The 25,273-nt window shown below is 35.1% G+C and overlaps 2 protein-coding genes and 1 long non-coding RNA gene across 4 annotated transcripts; 1 reads left to right on the forward strand and 2 right to left on the reverse strand.

Moving 5' to 3' along the window:
• Nucleotides 1–420: 420 nt before the first annotated feature.
• LOC140967255 (serine/threonine-protein phosphatase BSL1-like) lies at nucleotides 421–11,191 on the reverse strand. Its single transcript, XM_073427670.1, has 21 exons — nucleotides 10,675–11,191; nucleotides 10,523–10,583; nucleotides 10,321–10,399; nucleotides 10,150–10,229; nucleotides 9,953–10,047; nucleotides 8,905–9,004; nucleotides 6,281–6,350; nucleotides 5,735–5,836; nucleotides 5,100–5,181; nucleotides 4,834–4,998; nucleotides 3,971–4,139; nucleotides 3,699–3,897; nucleotides 3,451–3,618; nucleotides 3,092–3,330; nucleotides 2,340–2,424; nucleotides 2,161–2,259; nucleotides 1,886–2,085; nucleotides 1,742–1,817; nucleotides 1,306–1,441; nucleotides 1,092–1,231; nucleotides 421–979 (listed from the first exon to the last, which is right to left on the reverse strand). The coding sequence occupies exons 1-21, from the start codon at nucleotides 10,874–10,876 to the stop codon at nucleotides 896–898; spliced, it is 2,631 nt and encodes an 876-aa protein (XP_073283771.1). The 5' UTR covers nucleotides 10,877–11,191; the 3' UTR covers nucleotides 421–895.
• A 673-nt stretch (nucleotides 11,192–11,864) lies between these two features.
• LOC140967302 (uncharacterized) lies at nucleotides 11,865–20,158 on the reverse strand. 2 transcript variants are annotated; one of them, XR_012173565.1, is made up of 4 exons: nucleotides 20,067–20,158; nucleotides 19,861–19,977; nucleotides 12,448–13,467; nucleotides 11,865–12,301 (listed from the first exon to the last, which is right to left on the reverse strand). It is a non-coding gene; the product is annotated as an uncharacterized lncRNA (long non-coding RNA). The 2 variants fall into 2 exon arrangements; XR_012173566.1 differs by lacking the exon at nucleotides 12,448–13,467 and having other exon boundaries at nucleotides 11,868–12,301; nucleotides 19,731–19,977.
• Nucleotides 20,159–21,290: 1,132 nt separating this feature from the next.
• Nucleotides 21,291–23,835, forward strand: LOC140967290 (gibberellin receptor GID1B-like). The gene is made up of 2 exons (XM_073427727.1): nucleotides 21,291–21,831; nucleotides 22,379–23,835. The coding sequence occupies exons 1-2, from the start codon at nucleotides 21,793–21,795 to the stop codon at nucleotides 23,372–23,374; spliced, it is 1,035 nt and encodes a 344-aa protein (XP_073283828.1). The 5' UTR covers nucleotides 21,291–21,792; the 3' UTR covers nucleotides 23,375–23,835.
• The last annotated feature ends 1,438 nt before the right edge of the window (nucleotides 23,836–25,273 follow it).

Below are 25,273 nucleotides of genomic sequence, written 5' to 3' on the forward strand. Positions count from 1 at the left end.
TAAAAGCAATATCATTATCGATTTTTTTTTTTATCATCATTGTCAATTTCCGACAATACATATATAAACTATAGATACAAAAATTTATTTATTTATAAAATTTATTCGATTTTATTTTTAAAAAAACTTTCAACCAAAACAATTTTTTCCATTCGTTTAATTGTAACATTAATCCAAACCATGTTCGACTAAAAACCAATCCAAATGATTCAATTGATATGATTTTGTGAGTTTGATTATTCGATTTCTACTTACCCCTACCACGTATCACTGTCAAACCATAAGCTACACACACCCTACCGTAGAACAAAATTCTATATCCGCCACTATTTTCATTTGTCCTCCGAATTCCGAGTCTGCTGTATTTGTAGACTAAAAGTTCATTTAAATTTAAATAAGTGCAGTTTCAATCCTCGAAAATAAAATAAAAATGAAGTGCAGTTCAATCATGATTCCTTTAATACACACATCTTACTGTTTTAATCAACTTCATACCTGTTTCTTCTATATATCGATCAATTCTTATTTTTAGCCATAAATTATACCATGATTCTCTTTTACATACAACACAAACAAAGGATCCTTCTATAAGCATCTTGTCCATTTACCTCCCACATTTTTCTGGCTCTCTCTGTACGAATTCAAGAAAGTAACTCGATCAAAAGGCGAATGACAACACTGTAGTCTGAGCTGCATGTTTGCTTACGGCTTTCAATCTGAGTACACTTTGAACAACCTTTCACATCTTGCATATGTAAAATACAACAGAGATGGTGACTGCAGATGGTGTGTTGTCGTGACCATGTGATCTGCAGCTTCTGACCAAATAAAATCCTACCGGAAAAGGGCTTGTTCCAGGACAACATTGGCATATACAAAGATCAATAGTGTAAAATCATATATAAGCAAGTGAACTCCGGTCATGGTCAGGCTGTGGGCGACCTCTCGTGGGAGTAGGCGGCCTTTGAATATTGAGCTCCTAAAGAAACCGGTAGAAATCGCAATTATTTTATGGTTATAGGAACAGCACTAAGAACAAACAGAAGGCGGGAAGTTTTAAGGAGAACCGAGAAAAACTAAAATGGAAATACCTGCATCCATGTCTCCTCCGTCCCGCGTTCTGGAGATGCCTCCGGAGACTGAATAGGAGGTGGCAAGGGATGGATCAATTTCGGAACAATGACCAATCCTCTGCCAACCACCAATATTGCACCAGCATTGTTTGCCGTTCCTGAACGAATTTAGTCAAGTAAGGCTGTATTTTGCTCGAAAAGTAGGTGGAAAGGGAGTGCTTTGATGCTGTACCACAATAGTTGGTTGCGGAAAAAAGAGTGATCAACTGCCCTTGGGCAAATCTTTCAAATCCATCCATAACGCATTCATGAGCTCTAATGATAAGTCGCAATTTGTTCTTCTTACAGAAATCTGTGACTCTGTCGGGCTGCAACACATCATAATCGATCAAACAGAGCAGCCACAAGTAAGAGTGCAGTATTTTACTTCATACACTAAGAAACAGAACACAAAAAGACTTATCCTCGTGTCCATGAAAAATCATAAACGGGAACAAAAGCATCAGAAGAGGTAGGCTGCACTCATTTCAAGTGTGAAATCACAAGATCATTTCATATTAACAGGAAAAAAGTTTGATAATCAGTAGTTAATTTACACTAGAAAACAAAAAAGCTCGCAAACTGGATTGAGCCATTAGCATTCATGAAATCGTTTTACTGCTGTATACCCCAAATGTTACAAGGCCAGGTCCTCTTGCATTTGGTCTCAAGCCCTCTATGCTATCATTTTCGGTGGGATCAGACCTGAAAAACAGGAATAATATTAGAAGGCAAGGGATATCGTCAATCGCATCAAATGAAGATACACATACCATAACAAATCCATTAGCACTATTGACCCCGCATCCATGGTTATGGGCCTCTCTAGTTTCTCTATTTGTTCGACAAAATTGATTGACCTCCCTATGCCACCATGCATACAGATAATCTTTTTCTCTATTAGTGCAGCAAGAGGAAGATAATTAAACAACTGATTGAAACGAGTCCAAGCCCAGATCCCATCACTTTCTCCCTGCACGAGTATCAATGACCCTTAGCTAAACATTGAAAAATCTACAACTAAAATTTGTTCTGCACTTGTGCATACCATTCTTTCAATACATTCAATTCTAAAACCAAAGAGTGCATTGATGTCAGCAGCTTCATGGTTGCCACGAATAAGGTGAACGTTCTCCGGATACTCAATCTAAGATTCAACAAAAATGACATTGGGGTGAACATGCAATATATCGAAGAATAATTGAGCTACTCAAAGTCAGAACTTGCCTTAAGAGCAAGGAGCAATACGATGGTTTCCAAGCTGTGTTGTCCACGATCAACATAGTCTCCCAGAAACAAATAGTCAATATATCTGAAACAGGAAATTATGGTTAAATGACTACACAAGAAAATTCAACGATTAGTCACTGACAAAGTAAACAAGGAAAAGCATGTTAGTAGTTAATTGTAATGAAATCCCACCAGGGACACAAAACTAGGAATTCACAACAATGTTTTCTCGCATTTGTAAAGAATAGAGATCATAAGTGGTCAAAGAACAATATGTTGGTGGATCCTGATATCAAAGAACTGATGACAGACATCAGGATCATCATCATCAGTAATTAAAAAAAAGGTCCAGGAAGCCCGGTCAGAAAATTTGATACAATTCCAGCTCGAAGGGCATTTATACAAAAGAATGTACATCACCTAATAAGGGAAAGATGTCGGTGCAGAAATTTGGTACTGGCTAGGATTAGACAAATTTGATGCAGAATAAATTTTTACAAGACGTTAATCCATCTCAAATGACCCCAATCTATGTTTTTAAAAAGCAGAAAACTCTCCATAAAGCACTAATCTTAACTCAGAGGTGGAGATCGGCAGACTTGTTGTATCTAAGTGTTCATCCTTGAGAATGACTAAAATATATTCTAGCAAACAAGATCACATGACCAGAAGTTGAATTTTTCACAAAGCTGAAATGCTTATCATATGCTACATGTTGAATCAAACCTTGAGCATCACAAGAAGCTTACGTGATATCTCCTGCAGTGGAAGGAAAACCGTACTCATCAAACAGTCTCATCAGATCACCAAACTGGCCATGAAGATCCCCAAATAATTTAACAGGAGCTTTAAGTTGAAGAACTGTTGGCTCATTCATGAATAGCTGCTCGGAAGCATAACAAAGCTCACCAACTTCATATGAGTCCAGAAAGAACTTTCTGTTTGCCGGAGGCTTCCAGTTTCGAGGCCTAAGCAAAGTTGATATTACCTGCCACATATACATCACTATCACAAGTCCATGGGAGAACGAAGCACAATTCTAGTCTTCGGTACAACTTTAAGTTTCAAGAAGCTGGATAATTAAGACAAAAAAATCTGGAACACTTGCCTTTTTATGCAAGCCTTCAGGAGATTTCTGTCTAATAAACTTTTTGGTAGGGTGGGACAGTTCATTAAATGAAGGAATCATTCGTCTACTTTCATTTTCAAATTGATCCAAAGACAACTGCCTAATCATACCCCCCAAGTTCCCTACGGTTTCTTTTGCAACTACAACCTGTAGCATTGAAAATAATCAACTCAGACGGCTTTGAATTGTGTGCATCATTTTCTATAAACAACGAGAAAGGACCAAACCGCTCTAGGGTGAAGGCGAACATCAGCCTCGGTATCACTGCCATCAGAAGTCAGTTCTGCAGCTTGTGAATTATCATCCGATAAGGATGTTTCTTCAGGATTGCTTGATGCTGCCTGTGCTGCTTGCCAGATGGCATTAGCAACCTCAGCCTCAGCAGTTGATGCTTCTGCCAGTTTCTCCAAAGAATTTTTATCCTCACTATATGCAAATAGCAATATTTAGCAATAAACTTCATATAAACCACATGAAGACAAAAGGAATTGGAATCAACCTCCAACCACCAAATGAAGGTGTCTCAGGTGTTCCATCCGAAGCTAGTTTAGTGGGAAATAGAGCTACATTCAGATGGTTTGATACTCTCTCTGACGGTGACACTGGGTATTGGATCTCTGATTGAAAATGAGAATTTTCTGCAACCACAAAATCATCTAAAAGAACATCTGCAACACAAAATTAAAACCCATGTAATCGTAGATAAATACAAATGGAAGGAAGTAATACATGCAAAATTGAAATCAACGAGGCTTATATTAAAATCAAGATTTGTTTCTTATCTTCGTTGGTCCAGACAAAAAGGTGTAAGCGTGAAAGCAATCCTTAATATAAACAGAGGCCAATTATCATCTCAGATTCGGTCGTCGAAAATCATTTACAACCATGTCGACAAAATGAAAACATTAATTTTAAGAAATTGTTGCATGGTTTTGTTTCACAGAAGATGCAAATAGGTTTATATCACTTCAAGCATTCTATGGTTGGAATGATAACCAAATTCTACATAAACAGATGTCTCGTAAGTGGCCATGGCTGGTTTTACTACTAAAAAGAGAAATCCTTTTGATCAGGAGCAATTGCCTGATCATTTGTAAGGATGAAAGCAAAAGGAACAAATTATTTTCTTAGAATTTTGCTGAAAACTTTTAGGTTTATGAGCCAATATGAAATTAAAGTGATCCATGGAAGCACCACATGTCATCAGAATCACATAAACCCGTAAAGGATATTAATCCACTTCCAAAATATATGAAAAATAATCGATATCATCAACACACTGCATTTTAACACAAATGGAGGGCTGTGATGAATCTTCAATGCATGAAAAAGAGAGATTGTGCTGCTAAATGAGAATGTTACCTCCTTTTAAACCACCATAAATATATATCCGTACACCAACAGAAGCAGCAGCGTGGCGACATCGACGCATAGCCTCCAAAGAGGGATCAAGCTCAGTGTATTTGTTGCCTCGTGAAGTCACTACCCCGTTCCTGTCAAGCCAAACTCCGGCTGCAGTGTCCAAAACTTCAGAGAAAAAGAGCATACAAAGGTGAGGATAATCTTCATCTAACTGAGCTCAAACTTTTACAACTAATAAATGAAAAATAATCGCCACCAAAAGTTACCTGCAATCGCTGCATCACCTTCAACTGCTCGTCCACCCCTAACAACACCCCCAGTAACATGCAATCTTGCACCAACAAAAACCTGATAAGGGAAAGTTCATAATCAATGAAGAGTAAGCAGCAAAAAGTGAAGTGAGTGCATCAACACGAACAACCGATTGTGATCCAAACTCTGAATTTATCCTGCAGTATTGTAGAGCCTTTATATCCTCTTCCATGGATAAAGCAAAACCAAAAGCACTTATATTATTAAAAAGCGAAACATTCATTAAGCTTTTTATTCATTAAGGCCCAACCAAGCCTAAGTCGGGCGGTTGACTCTTAAGTGAAATATTATTCTGAAAATGTTTAAATTTAAACCCAAACATAAGTAATCGCAGATTTGATAGAACAAAGTCCATGGAGATTAAAATTTGTATACCCTGAACACTTCTTTTATGTACTAGCAAAGAAAATAATAACCAGGTCAGTAAACTCCATTTTCTCTTAAATCAAATGAATGACCAATTCAACATAGAAGTAGATCACACCAGAGTTCAGATGAACCCAAACAAATGATAAGGATGAACTGTGAACAACAAGAAATGTGGGTTGCTGAAGTGAGAAAGCAATCTATCTTCTAATTTATTACTTACCGCAGCATGTTGATACCTTGGCGAAGGTGACACTCCTGGGGCGAGAGTCCATTCCCACTGACCATTTCGATGCATGAGTAGTCCATAAGCATCAGCAAGTGGCTGTACAGATGTACATTCAACTGACAGCCTCAGTCAAAAGTATCCAATGACATAGGCGTCAATTACCATAAAAAGCTATAGTTTCTAACTAGATAAATAATTAGTAGGTACAATCAGAGAACTAACACAGCATAGAATGACAGAGGATTTGCCAAATGGATGTATGGATGTCTGACAGGGCGAGAACTTCACAAATTAATTACTTGCACTTATTTGACAATTTCACACAGCATATGGAAAGAAATTCCATATTGTCACAACGAAAGAAATTTGCTGAGACAAAAAATGAGTACATCCACCATCAAGCAGCATTTATTTAAATTGCAAGTCAGTGATGCTAGTTTCTTTCCATGTTTGAAGATCTAATAAATAGTTAAAGACTTGGTCACCAGATGGGAATTCAAAACAAAGACTTCACATATCAATGAGAACCATTTATCATACCGTGCCCGAAGAATCCCTTCCCCCACAAAGTAGAAACATTCCATCAGATCGAGCACTGGCAGTTGCATACCTACAGAAAACAACCATGTAATTCTATTATCTATATATAAAAGAAGTAAAATCTAAATGCATATGAAGAAGACATGATTCCCAAGCCATTGACTTCACCATGAGAATAACAAGGCCAAAGATTCTTAAAGTAGTTGAAAGAAACATGACAACGGTTATAAGTTCATGATACTTGTATCGGAAATATCAATCAACCCCACAATCAAGATTCAAGGAATTATGATTCTAGCAATCAAGTATTAAGTTTGACACAACCAAAAGATTAAGGTATCAGAAATCACGGATCTTGTTTCCTAAAATCAGGGATTGCTTATTTTATTTTTCTTCCTTTAAGTTTTTATTCATTAAGTAGTATGATATCTTTTAGCTATAATGTGAATGAAAAATCATTGAACTTATATTGCATCACATTTTTTGCCCCTTAAATTCATGATAACAAAACAAGATTAGCAGTATAAAGCGTTGATTTATGTTGAGGAAGAGTGACTACCATTGGTGGAGAGTCGAGCAAGTAACATGTAATCCCAGTTACCGTAGTAGGGGAAATATTGTTATTTGGGGATGAATTTGTTAAGGGTAAATGGTTATGTTGAAAATTAATGACAAATCACAAGAAGTTAGTGAAATGGAGTTTAAAGTTTGAACAGAGTATCCAAACGTACGATTCAAATCTCATAATATTCGTCCAAACTTGACTCTTATTCTATGCTCTGACTTGAGGGCGAGTGTAGGATATATCAACCAACTCATAATCAATGGATTTCAATCCTTATCAATTATCATGTTGGTCACAAATCAAAGGATTGTTGTGGTATCAAAAAACAGTATCACTTATTTTATTTTCAGTCAATTAAGTATTTATTTCCTTAATAGGTAATATCAATTGTAATGAATAAGTGTATCAACAAAGTAATGAAGATTATCATTTCCTCCCATCTTTTCTAACAACTAGTAACAAATGCACAAGCATCCAAGGATGTATTTAAAAGATATGATGAGGACAGCAGACTCGTCTAAATTTTCATTTCCCATAAGCAAGTAACACATGAAAAATGTTAATTTCCTTCAGCAAAAAAAAGGAAAAACAAACAGAAAATACCTCCACTCAGGAGAGAGGAAAACAGGCAAGGAATTACAGAATTACATTACTGCACAAATTCATAGTTTTAATAATCAAAGAGAAGAAACACCAAAGGGAGGAAGGATAAACACGAGTTTATATAGATATTTTAGGGATTTATTTTATAATATTTGTATTAATTTGTCATTTATATCCCGTATTTTGTGCTTATTTCATGAAATTTTATGTTGTTTTTAGGTTTGGCCACAATTTGGAAAAAAACTTAGATATGGGGATGAGGTCGTCAAACTAAGCGATATCACATAGGAAATTTTGGAACTTTTGCATCATTTACCACATGATGGATAGGGTTTTGAAGCTTCGGAGAGGAGACTTCAAGGAGTGCAAGAACACATTCCTAATTCGCTGACATTTCTTTCCTTTTTATTAATTAAGTTTACTTTTCTGGGTTGCAAACATTAGTTCTAACTTTTGTTTGAACTTTATGGAGTAGATTTTTAATACTAATAGGCTGTGACAAGTTATGTTTTGACGATTTAATTTTAATTCAGTCTTATTTTTTATTTCAATTTATTGTTGATGTTTAATTAACATGTATGAATTTAATCTGGCCAATTACATTGTATAACACGATGTTTAATCTAAAAGACTAAAACTGGAAATCGATCGACTAATTTTAGCTTCATAATGTACATAAAATCGACTAAAAATAGAATTTAATTTCTACATTTTATTTCAGGTTGAAAAACTGAAAATCCATAGAGACTAATACGGTTAGATCTAATTAAATTCAAATAGAAATAATTTAACTATTAAATTTAATTAGGATTATTTTTCTAGGAATCGATTAATAAATTAACTACGGAATATTGTCGTGAATTGGGCAATTAATTTATTGAATTTAAATTGACATGTGGAATATAAATTAGTTCAGTAATGACCTTTAGTCGTTTTCATGAATTCAAATTTCCCTCTAAAGCAATTTCCCTGCTCTCGATTATAAATTGTTGCATCATTTTATTTTATTTTGTTCAATCCAGTTTAATTAAATATATATCATGGTCCTAGTATTTTAATATTGATCTCTGTGAGAACCTTCCTCAACCTCAAAAATATTTATTATAACTTGACCTAGTGTACTTGCAAATTAATTTTAACTAGAATTATCAGTCCAGGAACACGGAGAGCTACATGTCTATTGTCACAAAAGCTCTTTCGGGAATCAAAAAGCCAAAGCTTTAAAAAGATACAGGGCACAACTCCTCAGGCAATCATCTTAGTCATCAAATTAACAGAAAACAATGATCAAGAAAAAATTTCATTTTGTAATTGAAAAACAAGCTAGTGACTAGAAATATACAAAATCAACGGTACATCATATGACTCAGAATTTGTAATTGAAAAACATGATAGTGACTAGAAACATACAAACTCAACGGTACATCACATGACTCAGAAAGCTAACGCAACTCACATTCTAGCAGATGGTCTATCACCTTCCGGATTAAGCCTCTTCCATGAATATGGCTTCTGTGCAGTGTCCAAAACCCATGCATCTGATAGCACTCGTTTACCTGTAGAAAATAAGAGCTTTGTTACACGTAGTGTCAACTAATAGGCACAAGCCAAAATCTGCCAAACATGAGTTAACTTGTTCGATTAGAAGGTGCTAAGTACCAAGAACAAACAGCGTAAAACTATTATAAGGAAAAAAATTCAAACCAGAACTAAAATTGCGAAAGTTAGGTCAGAAAAAAGAGTGCGAAGGAGATGTCACACTCTAAACTGGCTACCACCGTAATATTTGAACTAGTATTACAGTTATTGCAACATCGGAACATCCTAATCCTAGAAACACGTTCCTGATCTAACTACAGAGAATCTTACAGGGGATCTTAAGGCGTGCCATCAAATGTGTAATTCTTTGGGCATTGATTGGTAGCACAAGAGCAGCAAACTGAGAGGGGGCTCTCTGCTATAGAGTTAGGAAAGAATATGTTATTCTAATGATTGATTGATGCTTTGTCATCTGTACCAGCAGTAACTTTTAAAAACATCGAATTCATATGATGGATAAAATAGGTGATTCCAAAGGGTAATGAGACCATACATGATCATTGCAATTGAACTTGACAAATTTAATGGGCTTAGAAGTAAGAAAACGGAACTGTTAATTAGTATTATTATTATTGTTATTATTATTGTTATTATTATTATTATTATTAAAACGAAAAAGTTAACTGACTTTTGCCACTAAAATTCATAAAGTCTCCAGGATTTACGGGTGAACATAATAAATTGACATAACCATCTTCAAACCCCAAACAATTGATTGGATCCTGCCTTGATAACCAAACCCTCATTTAAAAAACATCGACACCTAATTTACACCGATGCTGAAGTAATTGTTTCAAACAATATGCCATAATATCTCCAATGTGTAATAGACATTACAGCAAACACATCATTTCTCACAAATATCATCTAATGAGATTTGAAGAAAATAGAAATTATGCGCTCACCATCATTGCCAGTAACGGTAACAAGATATCTTTGTGCAACCAAATCCATGACATGGCCATATCTAGGCCCCGGACCCTCTCCTTGAACGACAACTCTAAGCTCCAAAAAGAAAAACAACCAGTCGATTATTGATGAAATCAACAATAAGGTAACAAAAACAGCAGGCAAAATACAACAGAAATCTCTGTAAACTCACCGATGCCACTTAAACTTGTCATTAGTCAAGTCGAGCACATATATATCATCAGTTGAATGCCCCGCGGGACCTATGCCACCCTGGCAGACAGTATAAACATCCACAAGAAGTTTATTTCAACAAAACTTGTCCCTTGACAAGATAAACGTGGCAGCATTTTCATTTGATCACCTGAAAAACAACCATCGTGCCAACAGCCGCCGCAGCATGTGCAGCTCTTGGCGCTGGAGGCTCCCCGGCCGGCCTGAGTCTAATTTAAATCATTTAGCTAGGTAAATCAATAAGCATCCAAGTAACATTAAATGCGATCAAAGTCAAACAACAATCGAAACAAAAAGATAATTCAAGTAACTGAAGAAAAGCAAGAATTAACCTGGTCCACTTCCTAGTGAGAACATCATATGAATGAACAGAATTAGTCACTCCATCCAACCCTAGAGGATCAAAAACCAAGCACCGCCATTACCAAACAATTCATCGCAGAGCAGATTAAAGGAATACAAAAAGGGAAACAAATATAATAACTGATTCCAGGAGCTCCTCCATCCCCACCCTCGATAGCGGTAGCCCCTCCGAAAAGAATGAGCCTGGGGCCGCGGGTCTTAGTGGCGGCCACAGCAGTGAGCGTGTGTCCACAACGCGGCCCCGGAGCGTCGTCATCAATGTCCCAATAGGTCTCTAAGCTTCGATAGGTTGGAGCCGGATAAAGCCACGGCTTCGATCCCATCAAGAGATTGTACTAGTACCAACACGACAATTCAAAGACAGAAGGGATACAGAAACTTGAGAACTGAATCAACAAAAAGAAGAGGATCCACAAACTGAAACCCTGCAAAATGATTACACACGGTGGAGCAAGTTAGAAACTTCAGAACTGAATCAACAAAAAGAAGAGGAAACTCAAACTGAAACCCTGCAAAATGATTACACACGGTGGAGCAAGTTAGCTCGCAGCGGCGGTGGCGCCACCGGGTTGACAGAAGAATCTGGTAATAATTACAAATTTTTGATAATTTCAGCGGCTTTCAATGTTCCGTCTCTCTCTCTCTCTCTCNAATGCTAAATGCCAAGTGAATTTTATTATATATATATATATATATAAAAAATATTATGCATAAATTCTCAAATATGTGGAACTGAGAACAATATGTCCAAACAGGTAGCTTTGATGCTACTGCCCCACATGATTTGAATGAACAAAATTCAGACACATACTTGATTTTAAAAAAATTAGTGGACCGTATATATATGTGATTAAATTTGAGCTTTTAATTCTATATAAAGATAGTGCCCTACATGTAGGATGGAATCAACTATCCAAACATCATACACGCCTTTATACGCGTTAAACAGAACGTTGAATTCGTGCAATAAATGCATTTTTATACAGTAAATGGAAATGTTGTGTTTGCATTTCCCTTCCATATTAACAACAAGCACTGATCTATACAAATATTGTATCATTAAAAAAATTCTAGAAACTGAGAAAGTTATAGCGAATAGTTTCGTCGAATTTTTAAAATACTAAAAAAAACACCTGCTCCAATAATTATTCTACCGTAAAATTTTAATTTTATTATAAATTTTCGATCATTTATATATTAATTAAATTATTTCTCAAAAAAAATATTAAAAAAATACTGATAATGTGCACAAAATGTGTACGGATAGCTAATAATAATAACAATAACAATAACAATAACAATAACAATAACAATAATCATCGTGTCATTGCAATGCAAATGCTCCTTTCTCTATAGAGTAGGCTTCAATAATTATCACCAAAATATCTAACTAATTGATGAAAATCTAATAATCATTCAACTTGAGTAGCTAGCCGGCAATGTCTCTCTCTCAAATAATACATCCGACGCCAAGAAAACTAATAGGGTTTTAGAAAATTTAAATATACATCCCTAAAAAAAGTTACTTATAATATATATATATATATACACACACACACATGAGTCTTGTCTAGTCGTCTCTTGCTATATATCAAGTTCCACCTAAATCCAGGATTTGAGTAGTTGGACTATAGGCACCGATATTCACACACCAAAACCATGAACTTAGTTTTCGCAGAGATTTGCAGCGATGCAGATATGGATTCTGCAGTCGATGAGTGCTTTCTGGAGTCACCACAGCTTCTTTGCTACAAAAAAATGAAGGACATAAGCTTGTCTTAAAACAAAATCTGCCAACATACATTGAAAAGTAAGAATCCCAGGAATTTGTTTACTATTAGCAGATAAACATTTTATAATATCTAACACTCAAAAACAATGAAAAATTAATCACCCGTCAAGACACAAGTCGGCACTAAACTTAGTAAAAGATCAAAGAGCATATTCACCAATAAACATCTAAAAGCACCAAATCGAATCAGAACCCCTCTGTGATATAATTATCACATTATGGCTTTTTGAATAATTGATTGTTAACCAATAGCTAAAAAATGGGGAAAAAATTAGCAATCACTGCATTTGGAAAAAAATTGTTAAGAAAAGATGCTGTGGCATTTAATTTACATAAGAAAAGGGAAAAACCAATGCAACCCAATCAAGGTCTCTTCTTCTTCAAAACCTACATAGAAATACGAAAATGTACTCTTCAGACAAGTAAAACCAAAGTTATTTGAAGTAAAAGTAATGGATCAGGAAGAATCAAGATATTATACAAGCAAACTTTTTTTCTGGAATAAGCAGATCAAGTAGAGTATGAGTTGAAACACGCTAAGTTTTTTTTTTGCTTTCGCGTCCCACTGGTTCTCCAAATTAAAATTTAAAACAATCTTCGTTACAATGATTTACCTTAGCATCACACAAGTGATCCACGACGAATATAAAAAACCAATCAGAATACATCATCTCAATCCATTTTCCTACAAAACCCCACTCTGCTCATCTTCTGTCATCACTCAACACATTTTCAACTCTCCACCGCATCAATTCTGTCAATTTTTTATTATTATTTTTGAATATCTAAACAAGATTCGCAATATGAACTCGTATGATGCAGCCATAAAGATGAGAAAAGGACAGTCAACCACCTCTAAAAACGTTTCCCAATCTGCAAAGGCTAGGCTTGAATTCCCCGTCAGCAAAGTTGCCCACTTTTTGACGAAGGGCAATTATGTTGATCATGTCAGTGTGGGAGCCCCAGTTTACCTCACGACAGTTCTTGAATATCTTGCGGCAGAGGTTATTTTATACAATCAACCTTTTATTTTCTTTAATCTTTCCTTTAGTTATAATTAGAGCATATGGTTGATCTTTGTTAATCTGGGCAACTCTGATTTTCTCGATACAGGTTTTAGAGCTGGCGGGTAATGAGGCAAAGAATGGAAACAAAAAGAGAATTAATCCAAGACACCTAAAACTTGCAGTGAGAGGGGACGATGAGTTGAAACAACTCTTGCATGATGTTACCCTTCCAAATGCTAGAGTCATGCCCGAAGTTCATCATGATTTGTTGCAAGAGTACTGGAGAACCAGAGAATTAGATAGACTCCATTTTATGGTTCAATTATGTTCTCTCTCATGTACACATTACTTTTGACGCTTTTCTATTAGAATTTAATTTGAAACCTTCTTTAAACATATTTTATGTACAGTAATTCTTCTAGTCCATCTATTTAATAACTCTATCTCAAACTAAATAGGACTCAAGTATTCCAAATTAATAATCACATTTTATAATACTAACAAGAAACAAGTGTGTCGCACGTGCGTCGTGCGACGCACAACATACGCAGACACGTGAATACATGTTCAATATAATTTGCAAGTTAAATTTATTTTAATTTACTCACATTTGTTCATACAATCAATTTTTTTCCTAAAATAGGCGAATCAAGTAGAGTATGAGTTGAACGTGTGTCTTGAATACACGTTCAATATAAATTTCTGGTTACATTTATTTAAATTTACTAGCATTCGGTTATACAAGCAAACTTGTTTTTCTGGAATAAGCAAATCATGTAGAGCATGAGCTGAACCACGTGTTGCTAAGTTTTGTTTGCTCATGAGTCCTGATGATTCCCCAAATTAAAATAAAAAACAATCTAAACTCCACAATAATTTCTCTTCGCATCTCACAAGCGCTCTTCAAATTTAAATTTCAAATATTTTATAACAATATCATTACTTTTTTATGGCGATCCGTGACTAATATCGATCACCCATCAGAATACATCATCTCAACCCATTTTCCTATAAAACCCCATTGTGCTCATCTTGTGTCATCGCCCAACACATGTCTTACCCCCCACCACATCAATTATGTCAATTTTTCATTTTTAATATCTAAACAAGATTCGCGATATGAACTCCTCTGATGCAACCATAAAGACGAGAAATGACAGTCAATCGCCTCTAAAAAAGTTTCCCAGTCTGTCAAGCTGGGCAGCTCCGATTTTCTCGATATAGGTTTTATAGCTTGCGGGTAATGATGCAAAAAACGGAAACAAAAAGCGAAATAATTCAAAACACCTAAAACTTGCAATGGTAGGGGACGACGAGTTGAAACAACTCTTGAAACATTACCATTTCAAATGTTCGAGTCATGCCTGAAGCTCATCATCATTTGTTACAAAAGAGTACTTGAGAACCAGAGAATTGGATGGACTCGGTATTATGGTTCAATTTATGTTCTCTCCTATGCGTATATTACTTGTGACTCTTTTCTAATAGAATTAATTTGAAACCTGCTTTTAACATTCTATATGCAAAATTTCTCTTCCATTTCATATATTTTATAACTCTACCTCAAATTAATAATGACTCAAGTATTTCAAATCAATAATCATATTTTATAATACAAGCAAGAAGCCCGAGCGTCATGCGTGCAAATCACGTTTTATAATATTACCGAGAAGCATGTGCGTCGTACAACGCACGTTAATACATGTTCAATATAAATTGCTAGTTAAATTTATTTTAATTTATTCGCATTCGTTTATCCAAGCAAACTTGTTTTTCTGGAATAGGCAAATCATGTAGAGTATGAGCTGAACCACGTGTTGCTAAGTTTTGTTTGCTCACGAGTCCTGATGGTTCTCCAAATTAAAATAAAAAAAATCTAAACTCCACAATAATTTCTTTTCGCATTTCACAAACACTCTTCAAATTTAAATTTCAAATATTTTATAACCATATCATTACTTTTTTATGGCAATCCACGACTAATATCGATCACCAATCAGAATACATCATCTCAACCCATTTTCCTATAAAACCCCATTGTGCTCATCTTGTGTCATCGCCCAACAAATTTCCTACCGCGCACCACATCAATTCTGTCAATTTTTTATTTTCAATTTTTGAATATCTAAACAAGATTCGCGATATGAACTCCTCTGATGCAACCATAAAGGCTAGAAAAGGACAGTCAACTGCCTCTAAAATAGTTTCATGGTCTGCAAAGGATGGGCTTGAATTCCCCGTCAGCAAAGTTGCCTACTTTCTGACGAATGGCAATTATGCTGATCATGTCAACGTTGAAGCCCTTGTTTATATCACTGTTGTTCTGGAATATCTAGTAGCAGAGGTTAGTTATAAACCTTCAATCTTTTATTAGCTTTCCTTTAGTTACTGTTGGTCGACCATTATCTACTTAGCTGTTAGAATTAATAAGTTTGTATTTTGAATTCCTCACCAGATTATGTTCAACATATTAAGCTCTACATTTGGCAGACTGGATCTATAAAAGGATGTATCTTGTATCTCATTTTTTATATCTCAATAGTATCATTCAGATTCTCCTATCCAATGTCAATTCTTATTTCTGCGACATGTTATCAGAGAATATAAGTGGTTGATGACGAAGTAAGGCATGGCAGCGGCACCGAGTGATTCCTCTTCACCACCAGATGCATCCTCCTCAAACCCTACCCGACACTCTGCAGGAATTTCATATCACACGGCCATCCCCATCACAAATCAAAAACTGAATGGACACAATTATCTCCTCGAAAATAGTGATGATGATGATGATGATAGACCTATAGCACTAAGAAAAGACACAAGATCTTGTACATTTCACCCTATATGTAAATTTGTTTCTCTTGAGTGTTTATCACCTTCCAGATTAGATCAGGTGCAGATTACATCAACCATGGGAGTTTCCCTTGATGTCCAAACTGGAAAGCTGCAGCCTTTGATGAAATAAAGGCTCTTGAGAAGAACAATATGTGGGGCATTACCGATCTCCCGCATGGAAAACGTACTGTATGATGAAAGTTGATCTTCTCTGTGAAACACAAAGCTGATGGAAGCATAGAAAGGTCCAAAGTTCGACAATAGGATACGCACAATCATATGACATTGACTATCAAGAAACCTTTGCTCTTGTGGCTAAACTAAATACCATTCGAGTCCTCTTGTCAATTGCTGCAAAGTAGGATTGGCCATTACATCAGTTGGATGTCAAAAACACCTTCCTCAACGGAGACCTCGAGGAAGAAATTCATATGATATCCCAAATGGATTAGAAAAGGAGTCGAGTATCAACAAAGTGTGAAAATCAAGGAAATCTTTGTATGACCTAAAGCATCACCTCCGGATTGGTTCAATCGATTTTCAAAGGTATTGAAAGGAAATGGCTACATAAAGGGACAATCTGATCACATCTTGTTTGTCAAACACTCAGAAGTAAGGAAGACCACAGTTCTTATCGTTTAAATTGATGACATTGTTCTAACTAGAAATTGCAATGAATAAATGCTTCATGTCAAATCATTACTCTCAAAAGAATTTGAAATGAAAGATCTAGGACACTTCAAATATTTCTTGGGGACGGAACTAGCTAGATCATCTTTGGGAATTTCAATCTCTCAAAAGAAATATGTGCTGGATCTTTTGAAGGAAACCAGAATATTGGGGTGCAAACCGGTAGATACACATATGGATGTTAATGTTAAACTCGGAGTAAACGATGACAGCCCTTTATGAACAAAGGAAGGTATAAAAGGATAGTTGGCAAATTTATTTACCTCTCGCATTCTCGCCCTGATATTGGATTTGATGTTAGTGTCATCAGCCAATTTATGAACAGCCCCACAAAAGATCACATGGAAGCAGTGATGAAGTCGAATATCAAGCATTGATTCACAGTATAAGTGAAGGAATGTGGGTGAAAAGACTATTTAAGGAGCTCAAACTTGAAGGCAGTCAGACTGTAGAGGTACCACGTGACAATCAAGCTGCTATTCGTATAACAAAGAATCCGGTTCACCATGATAGGACAAAACACATTGAAGTGGATAGACATTTTATAAGTGAAAAGATCGAGGAGAAGATCATTGACCTCAACTTTATTCATACACGCATGCAAGTAGCTGACATATTGACTAAAGCTCTTCATCGACATGTGTTTGGAGACTTATGTTCCAAGCTATACAGGATAAACATATATGACTCAGCTCGAGGGGAAGTGTTGGTCGCACATTATCTACTTAGTTGTTAGGATAAATAAGTTTGTATTTTGAATTTCTTATCAGTTTATGTTCACCAGATTAGATTCTAGATTTGGCAGACTAGATCTATAAAAAGATGTATCTTGTATTTCGTTTTTTATATCTTAATAATATCTATCATTCAGATTCTCCAATCCAATGCATCTTCTTCTTTCTGCGACAGTTACAGTTAAAGCAAAATAAATTATCACTACAAATTTGGGCATCTCCGATTTTCTAGACATGGGTTTAGAGCTTCTGTGCAATGAGACAAGAAAAGGAAACTAGTAGTAACTCAAATATTTCAAATTCAAAATCACATGTTTATAATACTAGCAAGAAGCACATGCAAATAATGCACATTGTACATGAATACCCACCATCGGTTTCTGATTGATAGATTATTAATTATGAAAATCTTTATAGCCATTTTCTCCTAAATTAATTTTGTCAAATTAAAATTCAACTCCTTGATATAGTAACAAACAAAGGCTAGATAGCCACGAAGCTACAAAATTATTTGAAATCAAAATCAAATTTTAATTTTTAAACAACATAATATATTTAAAAGAATAAGAAACCAAATGCACATGAAAGAAAAATTATTGATGTTGCTCACACTAGCAACAATATTGATTTCTACATAACATATATAGCGAAGGATGCAAAGTAATTATTATACTTATATTGTGACATAAAAGTTTTAAATAATCACGTACCCAAATTCTAATAATTAATTATCTAAATGGGTAAATCATAAAATATAATCAAATGATCAATGTTGAATAAATGGGAGATCTGATAACTTTTAGATGATTGCTGAATCAAGTTGAGAAATTTACTCATGCTTTATAATTTTTAATTAATCCAAGGATAATTTAGGGGAGAAAAATGACTAAATGGATGCTAATATGAAAATTTATAGTAATACGGCTCTTTAGAATACACTTGTTATCATTTTTATTTTTATTTTGGATATGCAATTTTTTAAAGCACGATCAATTGTATAGCTAATTTATATCAGAATTTAAGTCGAATGAAAAGTATAATTTAAAATTTTGATTTTTCATATATGTATTTGTGAAGTTAAAATTTCACATAAGGGACGTTAAACACCCTTAAAACATTTTCCCAGTCAGCAAAGGTCGGGTTTTACTTCCCAGTCAACAAAGTTTTCCACTCTTTGAAGAAGGGAACGCTGCTCGTGTTAGTGCTGGAGCCCTTGTTTGCCTCACTGCTGTTCTGGAATATCTAGCAGCAAAGGTTAGTTTTATACCATCAATGTTTTATTTGCTTTCCTTTAGTTACAGTTTGAGCAATATAATTGATCACTACAAACTTGGGCATCTCCTATTTTTTAGACACAGGATTTAGAGCTTGCTAGCAATGAGGCAAAAAAAGGAAAGTAGTAGTAATTTGAATACTTCAAATTAACCATCGCATGTTTATAATACTAGCAAGAAGCATGTGTGAAACATGCGCGAAGAATGTGCACTAAATGTGAATACTCACTATCTGTTTATGATTGGTAGATTGTATTAATTAAGAAAATTTCTATAGTCATTTTCTCCTAAATGTGACTAGTACTTATATTAGCATTTTGGCTGGAGCCCAGATGATATATAAACAGCTCTAGGGTCCAACTCCGATAGAAAGGAAAAGTACACATAACATAAACAAAACAACGCAAGGTATTGGAAGTCTATAACTGGTTTCGTTTCTTGGGTAAAAACACAAATTCTTAGTTTTACATAGACATCATTTGAATTTGGTGTACTAATATGATACCAACAGATTTATCAACTTTCATTCTTTAAAACCAAGAACAAGTTAAGCTAAATTCATGATATGACTTGAGCACCGTAATGATAACCTATCGGTCAAAGAAACTAGCTTAAAAGTCTGAAATCTTCCAAATTGAAGAATCAGCATAAACTCATCCTAATGACACAAACTAAGCAAGCCCATCAAGCTACTACAGTACTTTCACTCGACGAAAAGATATTAGATAGGCAGCGTTCGCCAGAAGGCAGTTGACAAGCAAAAACATGAGAAAATATTAATTCCCCACAAAATTCATTCTCATCTAAAGCTAAAAATGCTTTGGATTCGTAAACGGGTTCAACACCTTGGTATGACTTGAATAGCCCATCCACCATAGCCTTGTGGGTATAAAGTACGTCTCAATAGTATATATACTGGTACAAGTAGCTTAGCTTAACCAAAGAGTATATAATCCTCAACAGAGTAAGAGAAACCTTGTGTTGCGACTTCTGAGAGATCCCGTGAGGTTCTCCATGTTCGAATCGAAAATGCAATACACTCCCCAGTCCTCGGTTGAGTTCCGGACGTTGATAAGATTGCCGAGGTTAGAACTGTTGGCAGAAAACAATGAACGCAGTAGGAAAGTAATGAGAGTGATTGCAACCAAAACAGGAAGGAGAAATCATGGTGAGATTCATACTGGGTCAAAGGATGGAAGGTGAGGGAGCCGTGGCCTGGAGAGAAAAGAGCGACTACCACCGTAACAGAAATCATCAAGGAGTGGGCTGTGTCCAGTGTCAATTTGTGTGTATAATACATCTAATTTTTTTAAAAAAGAATATTCTAAAGTTAAAAAGTATATGTTTCATCATTATAGTTAGTAATCCATTCACATTTTATTAAATTAAAAACCCCTCCCAAATTTCAATTCATTCGATTATATTTTAAATCAATAATATAATGTCAATTATTTTAATTATACTATATGGTTTGTACTATATTAATCGGCATATATTATATAAGTTATTTTACAAGAGTAGGTATTGTATGAGACGAGTCGATTTGATTCATATCATAGTGAAAAATAATTATTTTGGAATAAAAATAATATTTTTATTAGATTTGATCAGATAAAAAATATGTCTGAAAAATTTGACTCATGAGACGATATTAAAAAAGTATTTGAGATTTTATAAATATGTATTTTAAAGAAAAATTCAATTTTAATCTTGTAAGATGGCGTGTTTTAGCTTTTAGTTTTATAATTTGCCAAATTTTGATTTTCATATTGTAACTTCTTTTTTTTGTCTTTTTTGTCAGAATCACTAAATTTATCGAATATGATTTATTTGACACTGATTTTCTTCTTAAATGAAGCAAAACGACCCACAATGCATCAAAATGGAAGGGAAAATTTTTTGTTTCTAATTAATTTTGTTCATGTATATTTAAAGTGTGTAATATAAGCTTTATTATTGTCATATGAGTCATATAGGAGAGCATCAGTCAAATAAGCAATATGCAATGAATATAGTGGTTTCGGATAAAAAATAATCAAAACAAAAAATTACAAGTTACTTTATGAAAGCCAAACTTTTGAAGAATTAATAACCAACTAAAACTCAAAATAGATGAATTTATCGTATTAAAATTATTATTTTTATTTTAAATAATCGCATATTGCAATATTTTATTTGATTTTATTGTCTAATAGTTATGTTATTATTTAAATCCATTTTATTATTATTGAATTAATATTTTTTTGTAAAAATTATATCGTTCTATTATATGTATTTTCTCTGTATAAAAACAAATAAAATTATATTATTTTAAATATAAATCAAACTATATTTTTATATTTTGTTCTTTAAAGTATATTTTTTAAAAAAGAAAATCTATAAATAAATGGTTGGCCTTTCTTTATCGCTTAATTCGGCCGCCCTCCGTTTGTCGTCTCTCTCGTCTCCGCCATGCCGCCGTCGTTCCTTTGCCCTTTGACTCCATGCCATTCACACACACTCTCTCTCTCTCTCTAGCCTCGTATAGTTATTATTATGTATATATTACATATATGTATTATATTATGATTTTTGTACTGTGTACATAATATTATATTATTCTCCTTTCTATCTGCCCTCTCCATCTTTATTTCTGTATGAATTTTTTCGCTTTGCTTAGTGAACGAAACTGAAGCCCTTTCCTTTCTGTCTTTGGATAATTCAGAAGTATCTTCTCTCTTTGTTTGTTGTTCGGAGAAACCCAATAAAAACAAGAAGAAAGCGGGAGCACCAGCTCACAATAACAGGGTGGCGTATCAGGGAAGGGGAGAATAGGTGCAAAAAAGCTAATCTCTGTTATTGTTTTATTTTTTGTGTGGGGGGGTCACCGAGTAAGATTTCTGGGGAGTGATTCTTGAACAGTTCCTCATGGCTGGTAGTAATGAAGTAAATGCTAATGAATCAAAGGTAATTAATCGTGTATCTTTTTTCCGTTGTTCGAAATTCTTTGTTTTCAGTCTTCTTCTGAAAGTAGGGTGATTTGTGATGTGGGTTTTTTTTATTTGTTTATTGTTTTTCGTTTAAAATTGAGATTTATCTTGGGGTCTGAGAAAAGGTTGAGGAAAAAAGGTTTGATTTGTGGAAAAGTTTGAATTTTTACCTTTGATCTTTAGGTTTTCTTTTCTATATTGTCTCTCTAATGAGAGTTTTTCTTTCTTTTCTCCCATACTGTTTGCCCCTCTTTATTTTTTCTTTCTCTGTGCTTCTGATTTAGCAGCCCCATAACCCGATTTTATACTGGCTGTTGGGATTTTTTTGGGGGTGGTTTCGCTGCTTTCCTGTCTCCTTTCTCTTTACAGATATGGATCCTTTTTCCTTATTTCCCTTCTCAGATTTTTCCTCAAAAGCTGATTACCTTATCGGGATAATCTTACTGATTTGTGATTCTTGTTTGTTATTGATAATATTTTTCCCTGAAATTTGGTTTATCCAAGATTTTCTTGACTTCGTGCAGAGGGTGGTTCCACTTAATACATGGATCCTCATATCAAATTTCAAGCTTGCTTATAATTTACTTCGGCGTCCTGATGGCACTTTCAACCGTGAATTAAACGAGTTTCTTGACCGAAAAGTGCCAGCCAATGCCAATCCTGTTGATGGAGTTTACTCTTTCGATGTTGTAGATCGTGCAACAAGCCTCCTTAACCGTGTTTATTTGGCGGCTCGTGATAATGATACTCAATGGGGGATTGTGGAACTTGAAAAGCCGTTGAGTGCTACTGAAATTGTACCTGTAATCTTATTCTTTCATGGGGGAAGCTTTGTTCATTCCTCTGCCAATAGTGCTATCTATGACACATTCTGTCGTCGCCTTGTAAACACTTGCAAGGCTGCTGTGGTCTCTGTAAATTACCGCAGATCCCCAGAGCATCGATACCCGTGTGCATATGATGATGGATGGGCAGCTCTCAAGTGGGTTCATTCAAGATCATGGCTTAGAAGTGGGAAGAACTCGAAAGTTCATGTGTATTTGGCAGGGGATAGTTCCGGTGGTAATATTGTCCATCATGTTGCTATTCGGGCTGCAGAAGAGGACGTGGAGGTGTTGGGCACTATTCTTCTTCATCCACTGTTTGGTGGGGAAGAAAGGACTGAATCCGAGACAAGATTGGACGGGAAATACTTTGTCAGGATTCAGGACCGTGATTGGTACTGGAGAGCATACTTACCTGAAGGAGAAGATAGGGACCATCCCGCATGCAACGTGTTTGGGCCGAGGAGCAAAACCCTCAAAGAACTCAACTTTCCGAAAAGTTTGGTAGTTGTGGCTGGGTTGGATCTGCTTCAAGATTGGCAACTACGCTATGTTGAGGGGCTCAAGAAATCCGGTAAAGAAGTGAATCTCCTGTATCTCGAAAAGGCAACAATCGGGTTCTATTTCTTGCCGAACAACGACCATTTCCAGTGTCTAATGGATGAGATTAAAAGCTTCATCCACCCTAACTGTTAATATGTTGCTTGACCTCAAATTACAGGCAGCCATACAAGCTTGACATCTAAGTACTGGTGTGTAGTTATATGATTGTGTAGAACCAGTTTTCTTATTGTTCACAACTTGTTATGTGTAGAGGTTATATGATATTTCAAACCTAATGGGGTATCCTTTGCATCGTTGCAAGTGGCATTCCGCACCAGAAGCTGAATCCATACGGTACCTCAGAGTCATAACTCATTATTGGATCTAGTAGAAAGATTTCGAGTTTTAGATTTGTAGAACCACTTCAAGTAGTGAAGAAGGAGGTTCTGTGACCATCAGGGATCTATCCGGTGGCTCTGGTCGGTCGGTCCGTAGTTATTCGCCCTTAGGCTACTTCTGTAAAGGCTTATTCCAGTACATGGGTCGAGGAAGTCCATGCTGTTGTGATCTGTATGTTATACTTTTTTCCTAGAAATATATATTAATTTGTGTCTCGATTCGGGTTCGGAATAAAACGATAAATATTTAGTTGGTATATAGAACATTTGCATATGGTACGAGACAAGGTTTGAAATAATCTTTTGTATCCCACTATGGATTAATTGTCTCTGTACGCTACCTTAAAGCCAACAAAACAAAACTAGGCATTACATCTCCTTTTCCCCCCAAAAATGTGTTCTTTTACACCGTTTCGGAGTGGTGGACCATTGAATCTTAAAGCCAATTGACTCCAAAAACTCCGTCCATAAAAAACCCACATGCCAAATAAATTTGTATTTTTTTTATTGAAAAAAAAAATGATGAGACGTGTCCAAAGAATGGAATCTCGCTATCATCTGACGTTGATTTGATTAATTCTTGGCAGCCGTTGGATCAGTTGTTCTAGAAGTGTTTTGGCTTTTGTCATCAATAATAATGCCACCAATCATAGTGCTTTGCGGTAACCTCTTTTCTTTGATGCTAATGAATCCAGCAAAGGTTGTCGATTTTGATTGGAAAACGTTAAAATATAGGTGCTGTCCTCGTTTACTACTTTGGACGGTTAAAGATTAAATATTCCTTCTCCCCATCTAAAAATATTTCATTTTTTAAAATGAAATACATATGATTACATCTCTCATTTCAACTCCCCACATTTTATTTCTGCACAATGTCAGCTCATCTCTCATTATTTCTCTAGATGATGTGTGTACAATGAATGGTAGTTAATGGGAAGATTATGATGCCAAAATACCTCATAAACGTGTAACATATTATTTTGTCTGTATTCAAGAAATTGGGACCACATTGGAAAAAAAATATCCCCAGACCCTTTCAAATTTTAGTTATTGGGAATGCTTTTTATGGCCACAAGATAATAGTAAAAAACAGCTAAGGTAGGAAAATGACATTAAATGGTATTTAAAACAAATACCTCTTTCGTAATTGACTTTACATTGCCATAAAATTTCCATCAACTATGTAATTGTCACTTTTGTTTATTTATTTATTTTTTTTGGTGACTATTACATATTCCTCTATGCTTTTGTCTTATTGTTGTTTGTCTTTTAGGACAGCAAAACATTTTTGGTAATATTTTAAGGGAATTTATGTTAATGTTATACACATATATTTCATCCATTATACAAAATATATCCAGTCGGTTGAGTGCATCTAACATAGAATTAGAGATGTAAAAGATCTATAATCTGAGCAAACCAGCATTAGGTTCGAGCTCATCTTGTTTAAGGCAAACATAGACTCAAGCTCGATTCGAACTTTTATTATCATGAAACTCGAGCTCGGTTCGTTAACAGTTCGTTTATTATATTTAAAAAGTCAGACTCGAACTCGTCAAACAAACCCGTTATAGTCGGCCAATATTATGTTGAATATTTACTAAAATAAATATGTAAGATCAAACGTGAAGCAGTGGGTTCTGCACTTCTGCTT

This window comes from Primulina huaijiensis, unplaced genomic scaffold (genome assembly GCF_012295235.1).
Source record: "Primulina huaijiensis isolate GDHJ02 unplaced genomic scaffold, ASM1229523v2 scaffold24871, whole genome shotgun sequence".
Lineage (NCBI taxonomy): Eukaryota > Viridiplantae > Streptophyta > Magnoliopsida > Lamiales > Gesneriaceae > Primulina > Primulina huaijiensis.

What these genes read in the sequence shown, in the direction of transcription:
- LOC140967255 (XM_073427670.1), bottom strand. Translation starts at nt 10,876, where the DNA reads ATGGGATCGAAGCCGTGGCTTTATCCGGCTCCAACCTATCGAAGCTTA. An exon ending in GACAAGTTTAAGTGGCATCG is followed by an intron (nt 10,048 to 10,149) that starts GTGAGTTTACAG and finishes TTTGGAGCTTAG; the next exon opens with AGTTGTCGTTCAAGGAGAGG. An exon ending in GAAGGGATTCTTCGGGCACG is followed by an intron (nt 5,837 to 6,280) that starts GTATGATAAATG and finishes ACATCTGTACAG; the next exon opens with CCACTTGCTGATGCTTATGG.
- LOC140967290 (XM_073427727.1), top strand. Translation starts at nt 21,793, where the DNA reads ATGGCTGGTAGTAATGAAGTAAATGCTAATGAATCAAAG. An exon ending in TAAATGCTAATGAATCAAAG is followed by an intron (nt 21,832 to 22,378) that starts GTAATTAATCGT and finishes GACTTCGTGCAG; the next exon opens with AGGGTGGTTCCACTTAATAC.